At 44.9% G+C, this 19511-nt stretch overlaps 2 protein-coding genes and 1 long non-coding RNA gene across 8 annotated transcripts; 2 read left to right on the top strand and 1 right to left on the bottom strand.

The window, feature by feature from the left end:
• The first annotated feature begins 404 nt into the window (after positions 1-404).
• Positions 405-8905, top strand: rell1 (RELT like 1). Its single transcript, XM_061763384.1, has 9 exons — positions 405-491; positions 1044-1270; positions 2477-2692; positions 4662-4733; positions 5633-5687; positions 6105-6353; positions 6576-6702; positions 7443-7483; positions 7565-8905. Exons 2-8 carry the CDS (start codon positions 1246-1248, stop codon positions 7470-7472), a joined length of 774 nt encoding a protein of 257 aa, XP_061619368.1. The 5' UTR covers positions 405-491; positions 1044-1245; the 3' UTR covers positions 7473-7483; positions 7565-8905.
• Positions 8906-9214: 309 nt separating this feature from the next.
• zgc:194930 (uncharacterized protein LOC557813 homolog) lies at positions 9215-16410 on the bottom strand. 6 transcript variants are annotated; one of them, XM_061763381.1, is made up of 4 exons: positions 16280-16410; positions 13270-13322; positions 12236-12625; positions 9215-12160 (listed from the first exon to the last, which is right to left on the bottom strand). In XM_061763381.1, the coding sequence occupies exon 4, from the start codon at positions 12121-12123 to the stop codon at positions 11398-11400; it is 726 nt and encodes a 241-aa protein (XP_061619365.1). In that variant the 5' UTR covers positions 12124-12160; positions 12236-12625; positions 13270-13322; positions 16280-16410; the 3' UTR covers positions 9215-11397. The 6 variants fall into 6 exon arrangements, with proteins under 6 accessions (XP_061619365.1, XP_061619366.1, XP_061619363.1 ...); XM_061763382.1 differs by lacking the exon at positions 16280-16410 and adding an exon at positions 15546-15747; XM_061763379.1 differs by lacking the exon at positions 12236-12625 and having other exon boundaries at positions 16280-16355.
• LOC133472502 (uncharacterized) lies at positions 16396-19199 on the top strand. The gene is made up of 5 exons (XR_009786738.1): positions 16396-16514; positions 17761-17886; positions 17998-18086; positions 18597-18669; positions 18829-19199. It is a non-coding gene; the product is annotated as an uncharacterized LOC133472502 (long non-coding RNA).
• The last annotated feature ends 312 nt before the right edge of the window (positions 19200-19511 follow it).

Below are 19511 nucleotides of genomic sequence, written 5' to 3'. Positions count from 1 at the left end.
CACGAGCGATGGAGCCTGTTCCATTGGACGGAGGGGCGGGGCCCCAGCACGAGGCCTCGCTGGTCACGTTGCAAGCTGCCTGCTCCTGTGTTCATTTTGCAGCAGCGCGGAAACGTGGGGCCATGAGCTTTCCTTCTACCGTAATACCTGAAATGTGAAGCCCAAACAAATTTTACAAGGGGCCGGTCCTCCGTTTTAATGCACACAAATCCCTTTTCATGCAGTTTGTTTTTCTTTTAATGAACAACTACAAGTAACTACATTCTAGCGTTCGCCGATTTCTGTGCGTGGATGCCTCAGAGGCGTTTTCCCTTGCGCGTCTCGAGGCGCACTTACGGGCAGTGCAGACACATTTCAACGTGCTCTGAGCCGCCGACGTCATTTGTTCTGTTCCCCCTGTTTACAAGCACGTGGCAGGCGGTGTGGGTGCTTCTTGTGGCTGTAAACAGTGCAGATGTAGGCCACTTCCAGCCACGCCTCGCAGTAAATAGGTAACGCATATACCATTACACCGGAGCCACCATCATAATTAATGTCCTTCCATACGTGGCGACATTTTGTCCTTTCATGGTTTTAATTATCTTTATTTTTCACCTTCAAAAGTGTTTTCGACCGGCATGGCTCGGTTCCTATCTTGTGATATTATTGGTTCAATTCATCGCAGCTCGCACGTAAATCGTGGATTTATCAGAAGTGTTATCGATTGAGTTGGCGGATTACTGTGCAGTACAGTGATGTCTGGCGTCACCTGCTGGTTGCTAAGTGATTTGCTCGTGTCCTGCGTTATATTCTGAATAAATCTACCTTCGGGGCCTTTTTTGGACAGAATAGCAAACGTATTTTGGAGTCGTTTCCACATAAGAAAGCATCTTTTTTTTTTTGGTTTATGACCTGGCACATTTTTTGTGCTTGCTACGAAAGAGTGTTTTATTTGAAACAGATATCTTATGCAATTTAAGCCATCGTGCCAATAAATCCATGCTTTTCCCCACTTTTTAATTTTTAATTTTAATTATTATTATTTTTTTTACATGGCCTTAAAGGCCTCTCAGCTTGGTGCCTGTCCCTTTAAGAGCAGGGCGTGTCCGCTGCTGAGGAATCAGGAAGTACGTTGACGTTTGGGTAAAAAAAAAAAAAAAGTCCCTCCTCAAGCTCGGCTGGTTGTGCGTCTATGACCGCGGAGCTCCAAGGCTCGGCTGCCAGAAACCTCGCCACCGTCCCGGCCACCTGCCGCCGCTTCCATCCATGGACGACCTGGTGGATGTCACGGGTAGGTGGTGATTGTATCCGATCTGAAGGCTTTGTTCCTCGGCGTGCGTGTTAGCCGCCTTTGCCTACGATGAACTGCCTCTGCAGCAGCAAAGGTGCATCGTGGCGCAGGAGGTTTGACCCCGGTTGGAAAAAGTTGATTTTTGCGGCTTCTTATCCAAAGATGAGAGGAAGACAATGGATGGATGGATATCCAAGGATTGCACATATGTGGTGTGCAGCAGCAGATTGATGGGAAGCTCGTGATCACTACTTGACAGAACAGGAATTGATGGTGCTGAGTGAAGGAATTTGAGTTCCCTAAATAAAATGTGCCATTGATGTTTCTGTCTTGGAAGCTAAAGGTCCGCTTTGAACTCTCGAAAAAGTCAAATACTGGATTGCTTGCGCTGTTAAGAATGCGATTCATCTCTTGAAACTTGCACAGTTGGGGGGGTGTTCGTATGGCCACACTGGTTACGACATACTGAATGCACAAAGCGGTCACAGGAGGGTCACTGAGTAAACAATTGTGCTAATCTGAGTAAGGTTCATGGACGTGTAACAATGGAAGCGCACACATATAAAGTCGACACACCCCTGTTCATTTGTCAATTTTTTAATTGGCAAAGGAACAGTTTAATTGGTTCATGGCTAATTTCCAGACATTTTGCCTCGTTTTGGAGATTTTGTTATGATCCAATGAAACCGAGGTGTATTTTTATTTTTGGGCTGTTATCGTGACACGTGGTGCTGAGTGCTGACAGTTCAAAATAGCAGTCGGTGATGGCACAACTATTTCAGACATCTGCTAGAAAGCAATAAAAAAAAAAAAAAAAGTCAGGAAAAGCCAACTAGACTATCAAAAGTTTATTTAGGTTATTGAGAGGCACTTTAAACGGTGTGTGGTGACTCGTGTTCTACGCGAGTTTGAATGTGATTGGTTGATACTGAACAAAGCCACATCCCCATTTATACGCGGGTGCGTGCGCTTTGTGCAGCCGCATTATTTCCAGGTGTTTATTTTTCCCATCACCATTCAAATCTTTTGTTTGCATTGCGTTGTACAGTTTACAGGCCACATTCATTTGATTTCATTGATTTCCACTGTACGTGGCCTTCGACCTGCTTTCCATCTGTTCCTCCGTGAGGTTGACCTCCAGATTGTGCCGCTCGCACGTCTCCGGTTACTGCCGGCTCTCACCCCGTCTTTCCTTTGGTCCTCCAGCGAGTGAGACGACAGTTCCCGGGAAAGGTGATGGCGGCGCGGGGGGGGGCAACCCGGACTACACGGCGTTTGTGCTGGTGCCCGTCTTCTTCCTCCTGGGGCTGCTGGGTGTGGTCATCTGCCACGTGCTCAAGAGGAAGGGCTACCGGTGCACCACTACCGAGGTGCCGGATGAGGACGAAGTGGAGGAAGCGTACGACGGAGATGGAAAGGATGGTGAGGAAACTTGAGTCATGGATGCACAGTAACTGTTTGTAATTACCAGTGGCGACAGGACAGCGGCGCCTTGAGATACGAGGGAATCGATTTTGAAAGTTTTTGGAGTTGCCAATCGTCGTTTTGCAATAAGCAGCACTTTGGCCAATAATTAACACTTCTTTAAAAGAAAAAAGAGGCTCCAAGCTAATTATCGCCACTCGAAGGAGAAGTCTACTGTCATACTAAACGTAAAACAAAGCAAACAACCACACTGCTTTTATCCTCTTCAAAGAACAACTAATATTAGTGCTGTACTGATGATGTCAGATCACATGATTTAATTATGTCATTTCTGTATGTTTTTATATAGTATAATATAGTTCTACCTTTCCTTATTAAAATACACATGACAAATGTTTTTTTTTATTATTATTTGCGCTTGTTTTGAGTTACGAACATGGCCGCGGAACGAATTAAACTCCTATCTTAAGGCACCACTGTGCTCCCGCTCCACTTAAGCAGAAGTGCAGATACTGAATCAACTGTTGCGCTTCAGGAAAAGGGGAAAAAAAAAAAAAAAAAAAGTACAGACTCTAGAATTTACAAAAGTAAAAATGAATTTTTACAGTAGGTTACATTCAAGACGTGCTTTGGTAAGTTGACACAATGGAGGGAAAAAAAAACAAAAAAAAACTTGTTTACACATGGAATAGAATCACATGACATGTTTTTTAAAAATCTTTTTAAAACAGGCGCCAGCTCGTATCGGCTCTACTTTTATGCTGTCGAAACCAGTTCCCATAGATTTTCAAACGTGTTGAACTCACCGACAAAAAAGCCAGAATACATCTTACTTGTACATGATGTGCTTATTCAGAATCTGCTGGTTTTTAGGCTGTGAAAAGACAGGGTCAAAAATACAGAGTACAGATACTTTGGAAAAAAAAAAAAAATTGACTTAAGTACAGTAACAAAAGTAATACTAGGAAGTGAGTTTCATCATGGCGTGTGATTGTGACGCCAGGAGGCGGAGGACGCTCATCATCACATATTTGACTTGTCACCTTACAAAGACTTGTTTGGAACACCAGGAAGTGCATTCATGCCGCCGTTGAGTTCAGTCACCGCCGAGATACTTTGGTTTTTCCAATTGGGTGACGGCGAGGTCACGCGAGCGAATGAGTGCGAGCCTTTTGGTTCCGTCTTCCTGTAAACAGTTTCAAAGTGAAGCTTCTCCTTGTGCGAAGACATGAATCTTCATGTTTACACGATGCTGTGGCAGGCCTTTCCTCGTTGTAGCGATTCCCACGCGGGACACTCCCTGGAACGTCACTGGGCCCCCACTGCATTTCACATGGACCCGATACCGCCCCCCCCCCCCCCCCCCCCCGCCTTCTTATGTGAAACAATAGATGTTGCAGGAAGCAAGAAACAAGATGGCCGTCCCGGGGGAGTTTTCTGCTCTCTTTAGAAGTCTGGTGACAATGAGCGTCCAGTGTGCTCGAAAAGGATATTTCACTGCATTAGGTGAAAATCTGCGATTATAGACACCATATAAATACATTTCAAAAATATATATAGTTTTACTCTTCATTTAAACTGATTAAAACAGAACAGAACAGAGACTTTATTCATATTATTTTAAGCTTTCTGTGACACCTCAAACTACAAAAACAAGACAGAGAAAGGGCTTTTGATGGCAGAATAGTTGTTTATTTACAGATACAACACCGCCATCGACAGGGATCCGTGAGGCATTGCAGTGGTTTACAACAACGGAATTTCACAGACGAGCTGGGCGAGAACCGTTGAAAACTGTACTTGCGGTATTTGTCGCTGGTTGTGAATTGAATCTAACTTTTGACTGTAAAAACATAAAAATGAAACTATAAGTGCAGATATAGCGGGGAGCACGTTGTACAAGATTGCAGTCGTGTTCAATCTTTTTTTTTTTTTTTTTTTTCTCTCTCTCTCTTCCTGCTCGCAGAGTTAAATGACACCCTCAGTGACAACAATGACACTGTGGGACAGATTGTCCACTTCATCATGAAAAATGAAGGTACGTGCCTCTCACTTTGTGATGTTTTGCGTTCGAAGGTGATGAGTTGCATGCATGTGCACGTTTTTAACAGAAAAAAAAAGCGCCACCGCTGACGGTTAATATCCTGCCAGTTCTCAATGGGCCATTTATTGATTGTGTGGGTCAGTGCTTCAACCTTTTATTAGGTTCTGTGGCCTATAGAATAGCAGCGCACCACAGTCCCGAAACTGTGTCGTCCTGGAAAGCAAATGGTTCGAAAAAGCGTCAGCGGGCGCGCGTGTTCTACCGAAGCCCACCGTTGGCGCGCGGCGATAAGAGAATGCTGCCGGCTGATAAGGACTGAGGTGCACGTCAGACGTACTAGGGCGGTTTGCGTGGAATGGTGAAACGCGATGACATCTCTCTGCCAACATCTCGGAAGACTTTAATGGCGTTTCAAATCCTTACAAATGTCTACAAATGTTGCTCTGCAAAAGAAATTGCAGTACAGGAACAGTTTAGCACAAAGCAGACGTTTTTTATTTTTTATTTATTTATTTATTTGTTTTTTTTTTGCAAAGGATAAGAATATATGCCTATGAGTATTGTGATATTGTCTGCCTGGATCTGTTGCTTCACAGTTTGTGTTGAAATATCTGAACTCATTCACTGCCAGCCTTCCCAGCTAACATGGATATTTGACTTCTAAAGCCGTCAATGGCAGTGAATGTGTTCAAAGGTTCTAAAACTGCCGCTTAGATGCTAATTGTTTGCATGTCAATTGAGGCACAGGCAAACTCCCGACATAGAGCACAATAGGGTGTTATTCTGAACCCAGGCTTATGATTGTTTGTATGAGAGACTCAAATTGTACAAATATAAATGCTATCATTACCGTTATATGTTGGTTAATGTGCATCCCTTCCCCACTGTTTCAGCCAACTCGGATGCCCTAAAAGCCATGGTTCACGAGACCAGCATTGACTCCGATGGGTAAGCTCGACTCTCGGTGTCATCATCCTGCTATGAGTGAGCGCTACCACTAGATGGCAGCGTAACCCTCCTTGAAAGCCCGAAGAGCTCATCAGCCCACTTTTTTTTCTGACACAGTTTGTATTGAGAGCAGGCAGCTGTGGGGGTGTGTGGCGAGGGGGGGGGGGCAGTCCCTAACACCCCACTGCCCCCCTTTTTGATTCATGTTTTGTTACTGACCTAATTTCTCAAAATGTAGCTTGCGCAGAATCCCCGATCACGCACAGGCAGCAGCCTCAAGAAATGTAGAAGAAATGTGTGAAACTGTTGAGAAATGCGGAAGGAGAAGCGCGTAGTAAATAAGCAAAATACGTATCTTGGTGTGGAACATCGTGTTTGAATGAAAACCAAATTAACATTTGGTTTCTCCCTCCGCAGTGCGCCCGCCACCCCCACTTCCCCGTTTACGCCCTCCCCTCCGATGACCCCGGTGTCCCCGGGAGCGCCGCCGGGGGCCGCCAAGCACACCTGCAACCACCTGCACACCATCGGCGGCGTCGGCGGCCACAAGAACATCTGCACGCGCTGCAGCCAGAAGAAGTGGCCGCTCATGAGCAAGCCGCCGGCCTGCAAGGCGGAGCAACGCCGCAGCCACCACGGAGAAGTCACGGTGCTGTCCGTGGGGAGGTGGGTTCAGCGTTGGTCAGTCAAGCATGAATCCTCGGGGAGGGCGATACTGCCTTCAATTCAAATCTTCAAAAATCACTTTTCCGTCTTACTCCATGTAGTTTTATAACCAATTTAACGCCAGACCCCGGACCGGAAAGCCACGCTCGGAAGCAGTAAAAGCGTTGTCTTCCTCTCACTCGTGTTTTTTTTTTTTTTCCTCCTCTTCCTCCCCCTGTTCAGGTTCCGTGTGACAAAGTGCGACAAACCTGCGAGAGAACGGCGGACCCTGCTCGTGGCAGATTCCAACGGGAGTGTCCCATCCGAGGAGGTTGTGCCAAATAGCCGAACAATGTCCGAGTCCCACGAGGTCGGTGTCCAGAAAATGTTTGCTACTTTTTACAACAGGTCACAAAAGGGTTAATTGCGATCAAGAGCGTTTAATTGTCCTGCCCGTCACGATGCATCGCGGAATTGACAGATAATACATTACAGATGCAGTGGAACCTCAGTTTTTGTGATTAATCCGTACCAGAAAGTCTAAAACCAAAGCAATAGTTCTCCTACAAAATAATGAACATCCAATTAATCTTTTCTAGAAACCCCAAAATATGATGTACTATAATAAACAACGCTCCCGGTCTGCTCGGCAACACTCGGGCACATTGGCTTAAAACGTCCTGTCAAAAAGTTTGGCTTTTAAAATCAAATCACACCAGTATGTACCAGTTTCCCCACACTTTGGTTTGCCCGTTGGTGGTTTATTTTGAAGTCGCATTCAAACTATTTTGTGCACCGATTCTGGCAAATGAATGGCCGAGTTGCGGGTTTCTTAGTGCAAGAACTGAGCCGGTGTACAAAATCTGGGACAAAATTGAGAAAGAAAACATTGGCAAATTGTAACTAAACTAGGCCATGCAAAAAAAAAAAAAAAAACAAGGTTTCCTTGTCGGTAATTATTCTTTGAAGTGAATAAATAGTTTATGGACCAAATACATGAGATGGGCTAGTTTTCCACAACTTACTTTGTGCTTCCCAGAATTTTTAGCTGCCTTACCTTCTCTCTTGTCTTTTTTTCCCATTTGGATCTTTTTCTTTGTGTTAAATCAGGAGAACGACAACTTGGACAAGGAGAATTGAGATAAATCCAGGTAATTACTGAATTGACTGAACACATGCTCTCCAACCGGTGATTAATTGATTGATTTATTTTAAATTCTTGCTCTTTCCAGCGATTTCGAAGCAAAGACACTTTTTTTTAGCCCCCCCCCCCCCCCGACGACTACGTCGACACATAAGAGCAATATCGGTGCGCGCACCCTCTCACTCCGCAGCCTTCCCCGATGGGACCAGCGACATGCAGTCACATTGAGCCTCTTATTTTCCAGCTACGGAGGAGAAACGCAAGTGTTTCTTTCTGAATTCATTTCTCCCCGCCAAAGATGTGCGCGACCTCTCGCAGATACGGTGCAGGAAGCAAAAGTGCGTGCCAACATCGACTTGATTTCATCGGACTACTTTCATCGGTACGACCGGTCAGGGAGAGACAGGAAGTAAGGATAAGGTGACCTTGTGGCCACAGGAACTTGTCGTAATAAAGGAACAAAACATCATATCGACCAGCCAGATATATATATATATATATATATATATGTATATGTTAGTGCAAGTGTATAATTTACAAAGCTTGAATGGCTTCTGTGCCAGTGAAACATATTTATAAATGATACATTAGGTCAGCCGGAGTAAAGGCTACATTTTACTGTTGTTACTCACCATTTCATTTTATTTCCATTTTGTCAACTTTCTTCAATAGCATACTGAGAATGCACTTTTTTTTTTTTTTTTTTTTTTAAAGCCTCTATTCTTAGTATGAGTATGAGCTGCCTTCCTACTCAAAAGACGTGAAGGGTTTATCGTTGGTTGGGCTTGTTTTTAAACTTGAACCAAAGTCACTATTGTGTTTTGCTTCGAAATACAAAAAAAAAAAATGTTTGAAGGTAAGTGCTGAAAACGTGCGAAGACTGACAACGCCAGAATTACAAGTTACCTAGTAGTAATAGTTTCTCGAACAACATTGTGCAGTTAGCCATCGAGTTCTGCCTACAACCCCCCAAAATGTATCTACAAGTGTTTTGTGTTACGTTCACTAGCCTGCCAGCTAGCGAGCAAAGGAGCTCGCTCGACCGCGCCGGGTTCGTTTAATATGCCACCGCCTCGCTTGTAGTTGTTGCGTGTGCGTACCCCCCACATAACAGACACACAGCAAAGTTAACTGACAACAGACACTGAGGGGATCGGCGAAAATGCGGAACGTAAAAAAGCTTAATGTCGCTTAATGTCCGAGAGCTGGGCTCAATCGCCACCAAAGTTTGTGTGGATATCTCTACTTATGCCCACTTCACCCTCCAAAAATATGAAAACAATCGGCCAAATATTTTGAATTTTATGGACGTCAAGCGTTTTTTTGGGCCTCTTTGGTTCAACTTTAAGGAACATTCCTGTGCTAAAAATGAGTCCATTCCATTTTAAAAACACATTTACCCCCCCCCGCCTTGTGCTTGACTTTAACACATTCACTGCCATTGACGACTTTAGAAGTCAAACATCCATGTTAACTGGGAAGGCTGGCAGTGAATGAGTTTTAATCTAAGATCGAGTTTAGCGTTCGATTGCCGGCCGAAGGTCTGAAGTGATACCAAAGCAAGAGAGCGTCAGTAACCTAAAGTGTCTACCTCTTCTCTCATTCTTTTGGGGGTTATTCACCTTCTAAAGCCTTTATATATATATATATATATATATATATATATATATATATATATATATATATATATTGTTTATCGTGTCAGTATCATCACGTCAGTTTTTGGTTGTGTTACATATATTTTTTATTGTTTATTTCTGCTGTGTTTTTTTTATTTAATTGCAAAAAAAAAAACTAAAACTGGGAAATAAAGAGGAATGTATACAGAGCTGACATAATTCTCATTATCAGTGTGTGGTTACAACTTTTTATTGCATACACGTGTATATGGCGATGTAGCACTTGCTTTGAAAGGTGCAACTGAACGGCTTTCTGAGGACCGTGTTGATGGTGGCGGTGGTTGGACCAGACCTGCATAACACACGAGGCTACGTCACCCCGCCCGCCCGTGGCTGTGAGCTTTAAGCAGAGCTGCCTTTCCCAAACACACAAGGTCGCAGCAGGGCGGGCGACGAGCAGCCACTACTTACTGCAAATATTGACTCCTGTTGCGCAACATAAGGGTGTTTACTTGAGTGGGGATCATGCCTAAAGTTTCATCGACATTATAATTCAAACCTTTTTGTGGCAAATGCACATTCATAAGCAGTAATTCTCTCTCAGGTGTTCAATTATTCAGGCCACCATGGTGACAGCGTGGAAAACAGAGGGGGGGGGGGGGGGGGAGCATGGTCAATGTTTAACGGCCGTGGCTCGAGCAACACGGCTCAATGCAATTTCCACTAAAATGGATGTAATGTTTAACCGTCGGGGGTGGCGGACAATGAGGGAGGCTTATTTATTTTTTTCGCCGCCGTGTTTTTCCCCCTCGCCTCCTCGGAGACATGGAAACGTGTGCGTGCTACAATTAAGGGTGACATCATTAAAGGCAACAAAGCCTTGAGAAAAACAAACACGTTAGGCAGACGTACACACCTCGGGGACCATACGTGTATCTGCCTAATGGACCTAGTTAAATGCTGCACACAAGTACTCTTTATCTGCCACCGTCTGTGGTGGTCACCCTCATTCCTGAATCTGTGCCGTCCACCTGCCGATAATGGGGGGGAAAAAAATAAATAAAAATGGCCATCCCTCGTTTGCTAACAACTGGGCTAGCAAACAAGCAGAGTGAAGGAATCTCCGGCAAGTGACGCGGAATTAGCAACATTTCTCCTTGTTTGTGAATTCCCCAAAAATATAACTTCGAACTGATAACAGTGTTATCGTAAAACCCCATAATGAATAAGTTGTCCTTACAGCGTACTAGCTGTGGCTAACTATCGCTTGTTTTCAGTGCTAATGCTAGCTTCGTATTGATGTGAAGCTACGTTCAAATCCTGCTAGCAGTTTTAACACTGCTAACTCCCGTTTAAACACATTCACTGCCATTGACGGCTTTAGAAGTCAAATAGCCATTTTAACTGGGAAGGCTGACAGTGATTAATAACAACTCAAACAATATCGCCCACTGGTGTCACAAATTCAGACGCAACCTAATTTTACTCTGTTAATGAAAGTATTCTCTGTACGCATTCCGTTTTGCTGTCAGACTCACGCCACAGGCAACATCACCCCTGGGGTCACAAATTCTGACAGGTCTCAAGATCTTTCCTTAAGACTCTCGACGAAATCTTACTGGAATGTCACTGATGGATACTGAGCATAATCAATGAGCAGAACTCAATTTTAAGATTCCAACCCAACGGTTGCGTTTCTCCTTAAACACGTGCCGCTCAGATGTGACAGAAGTGGCGGCGCGATAGCCCGAGGGAGCTCATTAGCGGCCTCCGCCGCGAGTTTCCAGTCCACGGTGAAGCTGGAGGGAGTCAACAAGCATTTAAAAAAAAAAAAAAAAAAAAAGAACAAGTGGCAAAGATCCGTTGGACACAGTTCGTTACGTTATAGAGCGCTCACAATGTAGCAGGGTCTTCATTTGGCAGTAGGTTTGGTTCATTAGCGAACTAAGCACCTGCTTGGGGCCGCCAACTTCAACTGCTGTTGAGTATTTTCAGGCCTCAATCGGCTCATCATTGAGTGTGAGCTGATATCACAAGCCGGAAGGGAACATTGGTTAAAAAGAGGAGATTTGTTGATATCACGAATGTGCTCTTCCTCTCACATGTATATAAATAAAAATAGATAGCGAGATGAGGGTAAATGTGGAAATTCTGAAAGATAAGATGAGGAAACGCTGGCTCCGTGCTTCGGTTTCACATTATTCTGTGAAGACTGTGGAGTGTCAACGCACTTCAGGCAGTCCGTTCACCTTCAAACCTTCAGCCCACCTTGTAAAGGGTTTGCCTCCACGACGCGAGTCACTCACTCCTCCTCCTCTCCGGCCGTGGCGGCCTCCAGGGCAGCGAGGGCCTCGGCCACCATGGAATCTGTCACGCTGCCGGCCTCGTCCGCCCGTTCCCGCGGCTCTTCCTCCTCGTCCTCGCTCTTTGTCACACAGATACCGCTCTCTACCGTGGACACGTCCGGCGCCTTGGATCTCCGCTCGTCTCTGGTGTCGGCCGACCACAGGCTGGCGGTGCTGGTCTGGACGTCCGCCGACAAGACGCTCTCCTCGTCCCCGGTGTCGCACGGGTACTCGGGTGTCCCCCCTACGCCTTCGTCCACCTCATCTGCCGAAAGGCTCCCGTCGGCGGTCACACGCCGGGTGACGGGGCTGTCCCAGGGTCTGGGCCCCCCGAAGACCCTCTGGTTGTCGTAGGCCTGAACGGCGGGGTACACCGGCACCTGACTGTGACGCTTGTCCTGCATCACCCATTGCGGCCCCAGAGCGTCCGGCTGGATGATATAGAGTCCGCCCTCTGCCGAGGGCGCGCTTGGCCGCAGGTGCGGCTGGCTGCTGGGCGGAGGCACGGCGTGCAGCCTGTGGTTGACGTGATTGTTGTCCACCTCCAGTCTGAGGTTGCTGTCGCTGGAGATGCTGTAGGCCAGGTTGTGGAAGCCCTCCTTCTGCGAGCGGTGGGCCCTGAGCGAGCGGCCCCCGAGGGCACCGCCTGCGAGGTCGTGCGTCCGGTAGAAGGAGTCCGTCATCCTCGCGTCCACCGCCGCAGAGGGGTCGGCGATGTAACTATGGAAGACGAGAAAAGAATTTTGACTTGACATTCAACGGCTGCGCTTTCTGTTGACGAAAGAAGCGTTTTACAATTTGAGCAGTGGCGGGCTGTCTCGCTCTCACTGTTGGACTTCTCCTGTTACCGGCGTGTTTTTCACACCCGTCTCCTCCTCCTCATGTTTGTTTTCGCCAGCCCGCAAGGCTCGCTTCCCCGGCAGAGCTCGTCCATCTTGCACCTCTCCAGGTGTCTTTTTCACGCTAATACTCACGCTAATCTAGTTCCTCTTTTTTAAAAAGATTTTCAGCAACCTTCTTATTATTTCAACTAGGGCTTCTTTCCTCCCTCCTGGCGAGCAGACACAACAAGTCTTCACAAATGGGGGAGGTTTACTCTCCTGTGCGGATCTCCCTCGCTCACCCTGAAAGCTTTTCTTCACAAAGCTCCCCGCAAAGCTGAGAAAATTGTTTCCATCTCCTCTCCTGCCAAGGTGAAGAAGAAAAAAAAAAAAAAAAAAGAGAGGTGGCGGCTCAAGGACTTTTTGGAACAAAAGTGCACATTCGTTAGTTTTCAATGAAAATCTCGTGTCAAACTCGAGGTCTGCCACATATTTTTGGGTGGTCCACTGAAGCAAACTCTTGCTAAATAGAATTTACACGTTACAAGCATTTTTATTCCCCCCACCAAATGCCTTGACGTATATTGAACAATAGCAGTTCTATTTGGTTGTCACGTTCCATGACTTCTGAAAGTCAGTACATAAAAATATATATGCACCCCTTGTAATGCCTTGATTTATTTCAGACTATCGTTGACTCAGGGCCATGCTTACAGTCAGACGTGAAGAGAGACAATTTCTTCTTCAGCCCCTCATTTGCATGTCACCTTTGGCACGTCTGACTGTTAATTTTCCTTTTCTCTGCCCACGCTGCCTTGATGCCTCAGGGTTCTGCCTTACCTGCATATCATTATGAGAGCCTCGCTAATTGAAATGATGAACGATGATGAAATTATCTGCCGGATCAGGATGACCTTGTTGACGCGCAACATCTTGGGTTCAATTAAAAGCGATCTCCAAGCGCTCCCGTCGCGAATAGACACCTGCCAGGACCAAAAGTCTTCTCACCTTTTCATCATCCGGCAGCATTGACACCCCATTTGGCCAGCAGACAGTTGCAGCTGCGGAGGGAAAAAAAACTCATTAAAACCAGCGGAATTAAATTAAAAAAAAAAAAAAAAAAAAAAAAAAAGCATTTTTTTTCGCATCGACATACAACATTAATTGGTGGTTGCCACGCTGATATGCAGTCAAAACGCACAAATACAAAAATGAGAAGACTGTAGGCCACAACTCACACCCACACGCTCACACGCAGACTAATCACAATATTAGGAAGAAAAAAAAAAGACATTGAAAAAGGACATTTTTTTCATGCCCAGTTGTACTGTATAGTCATTAGCACATTCCTAACATTTTCATTTACCATAACGTAAGTGCTAGTCTTACTAGCATGTTTAACCAGGTCCCTCTGGTGGTCACTTATTACAATTGCAGGACCCTGCGACGTGACTGTCGCGCACATGGACGTGGCGATGATGATGCTTAAACAAAATATTGTTTAGCCCCACACTGTACAGTATATCCCTCCACCTAGTTGCCCACAGCATTTGAACGGACCATGCAGCAGTTAGCACAGATCACAAGGCGCACTCATCGAAGCGATTGTTTTGCATCAGAACGGGTGCTTTTATTTTAATTTCCCTCTTGTTCCCTGCTCCATTGTATCCGTCAGATATTGTCCTCGATTATTATTATTATTATTTTTTTTATGATGGAGGAGGATGTTGGGATGATTACTGAAAGGCAGCCATATTTCAGGAGTGTGGATTGTCCTCACAGGAAATTGAAACATCTCATCTGCGGGGAAAGAGGTGAAATTGTTTCCGATCCCGGGTAAAACCTGTAGAAATCGGTACTGTGATTCATATGTAAAGAAATATATGGCGGCTTGTTTGATGTGAAGGCACTATTTTGAGAAAACTAAATGCAGGTCTCCTTCTAAGAAAAATCCTGCCGAGCAGGTTTGATATCCTGTTTTTGAAAGCGAATATTGGTATAATTCTGATTACATAATTACATACAAGATTGTAGTCAGTGGCCAAGCAGAATGTAGTCGTCGTAAATGTCTTTTCCGAGCCTGGGGGAGATGGAAAAGCGGACAAACTGGTCTGACCTCCATCGCACTCGCTGTGGCGGCTCCCTCACGCACCAGCCCCCCCCCCCCCCCCACCCCCGCCCCCCTCCCACAAATAATCAGTCCATGTTGTTACAATTGCGAGCCATACGTTGAAGGAAAAGTGCAGACTTTGATCAGGCTCCGGCTTTTTGGGCCTCTTATCAGCTTCGGAGCTTTTATTATCCAACTGCCATGTCGATACTGCAGCTTAAAGTTGCTCGATTGACAGCGCCCTAACAACGATGCGCGTCTATGGCATTTCACACTACATGTTAGCATTAAGCTAGTGGACTTTTGTTCGATGAAATGACATGGTCTGGAATGCTTATTATGGGGTTGAATATTCTTAGGCGGGTTTTAATACAATTAAAATGCGTTTTTGGAGGGGTAAAACTATATCCATTGTGTATTTCAAACAACTTTGCCTTAAGAATGAACCCCCCCCCCACCCCCCCGCTCGCTTAATACGAACGCATTGGAAAACGTCATTGACGGGCTAACCATTAGAATCGATCGCAAACGGTGAAGCAACTCTCGTAGACTCACTTTTCCCCCGATTGCGGGTGGGCTGGAACGTATCGTCCACGCCATTTTCTGCAGCGTTTGAGCAGTGAAGCAGCACTGGGTCACATGTCACAACCAACGGGGCCACTTAAGATAGACCGTCTGGAGCACGCTCTGTTCTCAAATCACGTTACCGCCACGTGCTGAGTGCGAACATCCTTTCCCGAAAAAAAAGGCCTCAGGCTGCGGCATGATGAAACCGCTCAATTAGCTAGCGGCCCGCACTTATCGACGGTGACTCGCTTTGCAAACAGACCCGCCGCTGTGTTTTCTCTCACAGACCTTGACCCCCACGCCCCCGAGCTCTGAATGTACTTTGAAAAAGTACACATGATCTAACAACACTCATTACGACAGCAAACCCGCATTTTGACTTACGGTGTTAATTCCCACTGGTGCGTACAAATACACGACTTGAGTCGAATTTTCAGGTGTCTGTTCAGTCACGAGTAGCTCATTTATCATGTTTTTCGATTCCTTGTTTCGATCCCTGAAAGCGAGATAACCACGTCCTACCGACAGTCAAACTATCTGATGTCGTAATGGTGTTTTTCCCACAGTAGTACTTCCAAATGGATATTTTGTTTCAAAATGATCTCACGCTGTCAGTAGCTCAGTCGTCATGTGACACATCCCCGCTGCGGCTCATCCACCCGCCATGAGCAAATAATATTTGCATGCAGTCTCTGCGGCTCGTTTGGTCAAATCATCTCCGGCGTGGGCCGGAGTCGACCGCGATGGAGCGCGGACGAGGAAATGAGCGCCACAGTCCGACCAGGTCCATGCAGAGTGGAATCTTGACATGCGTGACGTGTGCAAACATAGCTCAAGGCCGCATACGGCACTAGAACAACCCACCTCCATTAATAATAAATTCCCTTCACTCATTAACCTCACCTCCATTGGGCGAGTCTTGATGTAATAACTAAGTTATGGGTACCCCCCCCCCCCCCAATCACTAAATATAAATTTTCTTAGTATTAGTAACCATTTGAATGAAATACAAACATACTGTAACTTTGTGGGGGTTACCCCAGCATCTCAAATACAAGCATACATACTTTTTTTTTTTCTTCAAGAATTCTGAATGTTTCATTCCGCTAATTTGTATAATAAGAACTGGTGGTGGGGTGGGGGGGGGGGGGGGGGGGGGGGGGGGGAGTGTTAAAAAAGTTAAAATCATGTTCATGTAATGCACTGGCAGCGAGCTTTTGCCACACATTAAGACGGCTATGACAAACAAGCGCTCACCTCTGATCAACCTTGAATGATAATGAACACGTTGGAATAACATTTTCATCTTAAAAGAGGACAGAAGTGTAGCTGTTGACCTACCTGTGGCGCTACGAGAAGGTGTGGCACTTTGCACTAGTATCCAAAAAAAAAAAAAAAAAAACGAGGTTCAACGTTCAACTTGTTTGGAAGGAAGCGACCCCCGTCCCTCGGATGAACTTGTTTGGGTCCCCCCCACCCCGGAGAGTCCTCGGTCCCATTTTTCTCCAGTCCGGAGTGCGGATGAAGCTTGAAGCCCTAAGACGCACGATTCGAGTGGACCACAATCAAGTTAGAGGTGAGTCATGCACGCGCGTTTCCTGTTAACAAAATAAAACCGAAATGCCCAGGAAACACAAATTAAAAAAAATAAAATAAAAAAAAAAACACATTTTCCAAACTCTAAATTTACAATAATCATAACTCCTAAATTAAATGATAAAGTTACAAAAAAACAAAAATCTTAGTGTAGTTAACAAAATAAAACTTCCGGTTCGAGCCTCACCACCTAAATAAATCTAGCTTGACAGTAAGCACTTAGTCTCTAAAGGTGAGAAATCATTTTTGAAAATGACTGATTAAAGTAAAAGTACTGATTGGTACTCATGAAAAAAAAAAATCAAAATATAAATTGTTTACTGTCAATTGTATAAATGACCCATTGTTGATAACTTGGCACAACGAAAATAAAAAGTGTTCCCCACAGCTTGGCTAATGTTGTGAACTGACTAAAAATAAATAAATAAATAAATAAAAATTAGCTGATGATGATAACTGAAAAAATGCATTTCCTACATTTTTTTTTCTGTACATGCATTATTTCGAGCCAATTTGATCCAATAACCATGAAGCTACAGTAATATCAACTACAAGAGAGTGTCGCATGTACTGAATATTAAGTTTTACAAGTGTATGATTCATGTATGTAAGGTCTAGATTACAAGATCAATGATTTTGTGACGATAAAGAAAAGTGAGTGCCTCTATCAGCCTCAGTGTGACTTGATTGACCAATGACATGCCTGCAGGTACGGGACTGAAAAACCGGTTTCCAATGTTTACAGATGCACTCGAGTTTGTCCTCGAATGGAACAAAGATCTTATCGCCCCTTTCTAATTTGTTCAGTCGCCGTCTCCTTGAAAGGTGTCAAAATTCACGCGTTGGCGTCTTTGACGGAAATGTCAGCCCGAATTGGAGTTTTGCATCAACATGAACATCTGCTCCACTGAGGCGAAATGAGCCTGTGCATTTTTGGAGTGAGATGATCACTGGCAGAGATAGCAGAGCTGGCATCCTTCTCGGTTATAAACGATTAAAACAATAAATAGTAAAACAGCGTCGCGAGTGTTAAAAGTTGAGTGAGCCCTTTGACCTTACAACTTTACTCACTGCGGTCCAATGTGATTACAGACAACTCAATCATTCAATAAATATAAATATCACCTAAACACAGACTTGAGCCAATGAGGGCCACGCTTATTTAATGTAAATAGCTAAACAATTGTTGATTGTTGATTTGAATATTTGTGTACTGTACCTTTAAGACGGTGCATCTCTGGCAGCCAATCAGCGTGGCCCTACAATATTGCCGGAAGACAGCGGGCTAAATTGAAGTCAACACACAACTTGAACGGAATTTGTGACTGTTTCGAAGTTATAACAAGGAATCGGTGAGTTATTTTTTTTTAAATTCCAACTCTAAAAATTACCCCGCTAATTATTTTAGCTAAATAAACTGCGTGCTAAGCAGTGCAGTGAGTTTTATGTTGCTTATTTTGTAGGTGTAACGAGCAAACAGGCCGTTAATTTGGGCAATGAAGCTGGCAAGCCAAATACTGTACAAGAGAAATTACACACATTCTCGACAGTGGTAAGATTTAATTTGCAGTAACTTATTTTCAAAATGACTGTAGAGTGAATGAATGAGTGTTTTTTTTTTTTTTCAAATCAAACTGTTTAAAAAAAGAAATAATGTTTCATGAGTTTATTTCCAGAAATGTGCATGCACTAGCAACCTTTTTTTCATGCATAAATTGTTGGAACTTAAACAGTTCTATCAGTTTGTGCTGTCGTCTATCATTTTGCTGTCTTTTGTTAAATCACCTTGTTCCTTGCCTCACAAACGTCCAGTGAAATTGTGCAAATTAGAGACTTTGTAGTGTATTGCGTATGAGCTGCAGCTCTTATTTTTAGTGAAGGGGAAAGCTGTCAGTTTCCTTTTGTATGGATTATGTGGGTGCTATTGTTTCCGACACGGCGTTTGGTGTTGAGGCCAATGCTTAAAATGAGCGTTGAAATGACTGGAGGCGTTTTTTTTCCCCCAGTGGACGAAATTATACAGATTTTCTCACTGCAATTTTGGTCAAAATTCTTTTTCCAGTCAGCATCAAACTCTCATGACGGCGGCTGAGGTTAAAGTGCTTATCAATGGCTGCAAGAGGGAGAGAAACCAGGTGAGTCAGAGGCTTCCCCGTTGCTACAAATTCTCTGTGCAGATGGAAAAACCTGAGATGACATAAGGAGGGTCCTCGCTTGCAGAGTAAATACCCCTGACAATGACAAAGCTATTTTCGGGCCGAGTAAATAAAGAGGCGTTTTTGAACTGTACCCAGCGTAGGAAACAAAGTGTGACCTGTGGAGACCAGGTGCTGGGCAAACAAGCGTGGTAATTACACACCTGTGTGATGCTGTAAGGGAAAATGTGTGTGTGTGGAGCCCTCGTCGTGAGGACGGCAGGCAGTCCCTACAGACGTGAGCTCACCATCATGGGGACGAAGGGTGTGGCCAAGCCTGTGGCCCTGATGTTGCCGTGGAGACAAGACACACACACACACACACACACGCACGCACACACACAGATTGGCTTAGAGTGACACCGCAGGGAAATTAAAACAGCAGCTCAAAGCCCCTAGGCGTTTCATTGGCCAATCATTCTGGGTTTTGTTGACAAGTGTGGGTCTGTGTGTGTTTGTGTGTGTCCCCCCCCCCCCGCACAGGTGCAAACCACACGCATCGCCTAATTCCAATGACAATGTCAGCCAGCACTGGCAAAGTATTCACCACGCTTGTCCAGCATTTGTCGTCAAGCGGAGACAAGCAATTACTACTGGCCGATCGGATGCTTTTACAGCTGTGTAATACACTACGAAGTGTGCGTGTGTGTGTGTGTGTGTGTGTGTGCGCGCGTGCGCGAGGTTATTGACACTCTCAATGTCATTAATGAAAGATCCAGAGATAGCGATGATATGGAGGCAAAAAAAGTGATCCGTTTTATTTCATTAAAATGTTCCATACA

The sequence above is a fragment of the Phyllopteryx taeniolatus genome, chromosome 23, assembly GCF_024500385.1.
Source record: "Phyllopteryx taeniolatus isolate TA_2022b chromosome 23, UOR_Ptae_1.2, whole genome shotgun sequence".
Classification (NCBI taxonomy): Eukaryota; Metazoa; Chordata; class Actinopteri; order Syngnathiformes; family Syngnathidae; genus Phyllopteryx; species Phyllopteryx taeniolatus.
Note: the sequence above shows the minus strand (reverse complement) of the source record. Positions and strands in the feature narration are given on the sequence as shown.

Excerpts from the sequence above, each read along its gene's own strand:
- rell1 (XM_061763384.1), top strand. The coding sequence starts at position 1,246 with ATGGACGACCTGGTGGATGTCACGG. Across the intron at positions 1,271-2,476 it reads CGACCTGGTGGATGTCACGG|CGAGTGAGACGACAGTTCCC; the intron begins GTAGGTGGTGAT and ends TTGGTCCTCCAG. Across the intron at positions 4,734-5,632 it reads CTTCATCATGAAAAATGAAG|CCAACTCGGATGCCCTAAAA; the intron begins GTACGTGCCTCT and ends CCACTGTTTCAG.
- zgc:194930 (XM_061763377.1), bottom strand. The coding sequence starts at position 15,409 with ATGATAAATGAGCTACTCGTGACTGAACAGACACCTGAAAATTCGACT. Across the intron at positions 13,323-15,322 it reads CACCAGTGGGAATTAACACC|CTGCAACTGTCTGCTGGCCA; the intron begins GTAAGTCAAAAT and ends TTCCCTCCGCAG. Across the intron at positions 12,161-13,269 it reads TGCTGCCGGATGATGAAAAG|TTACATCGCCGACCCCTCTG; the intron begins GTGAGAAGACTT and ends CGTCTTCCATAG.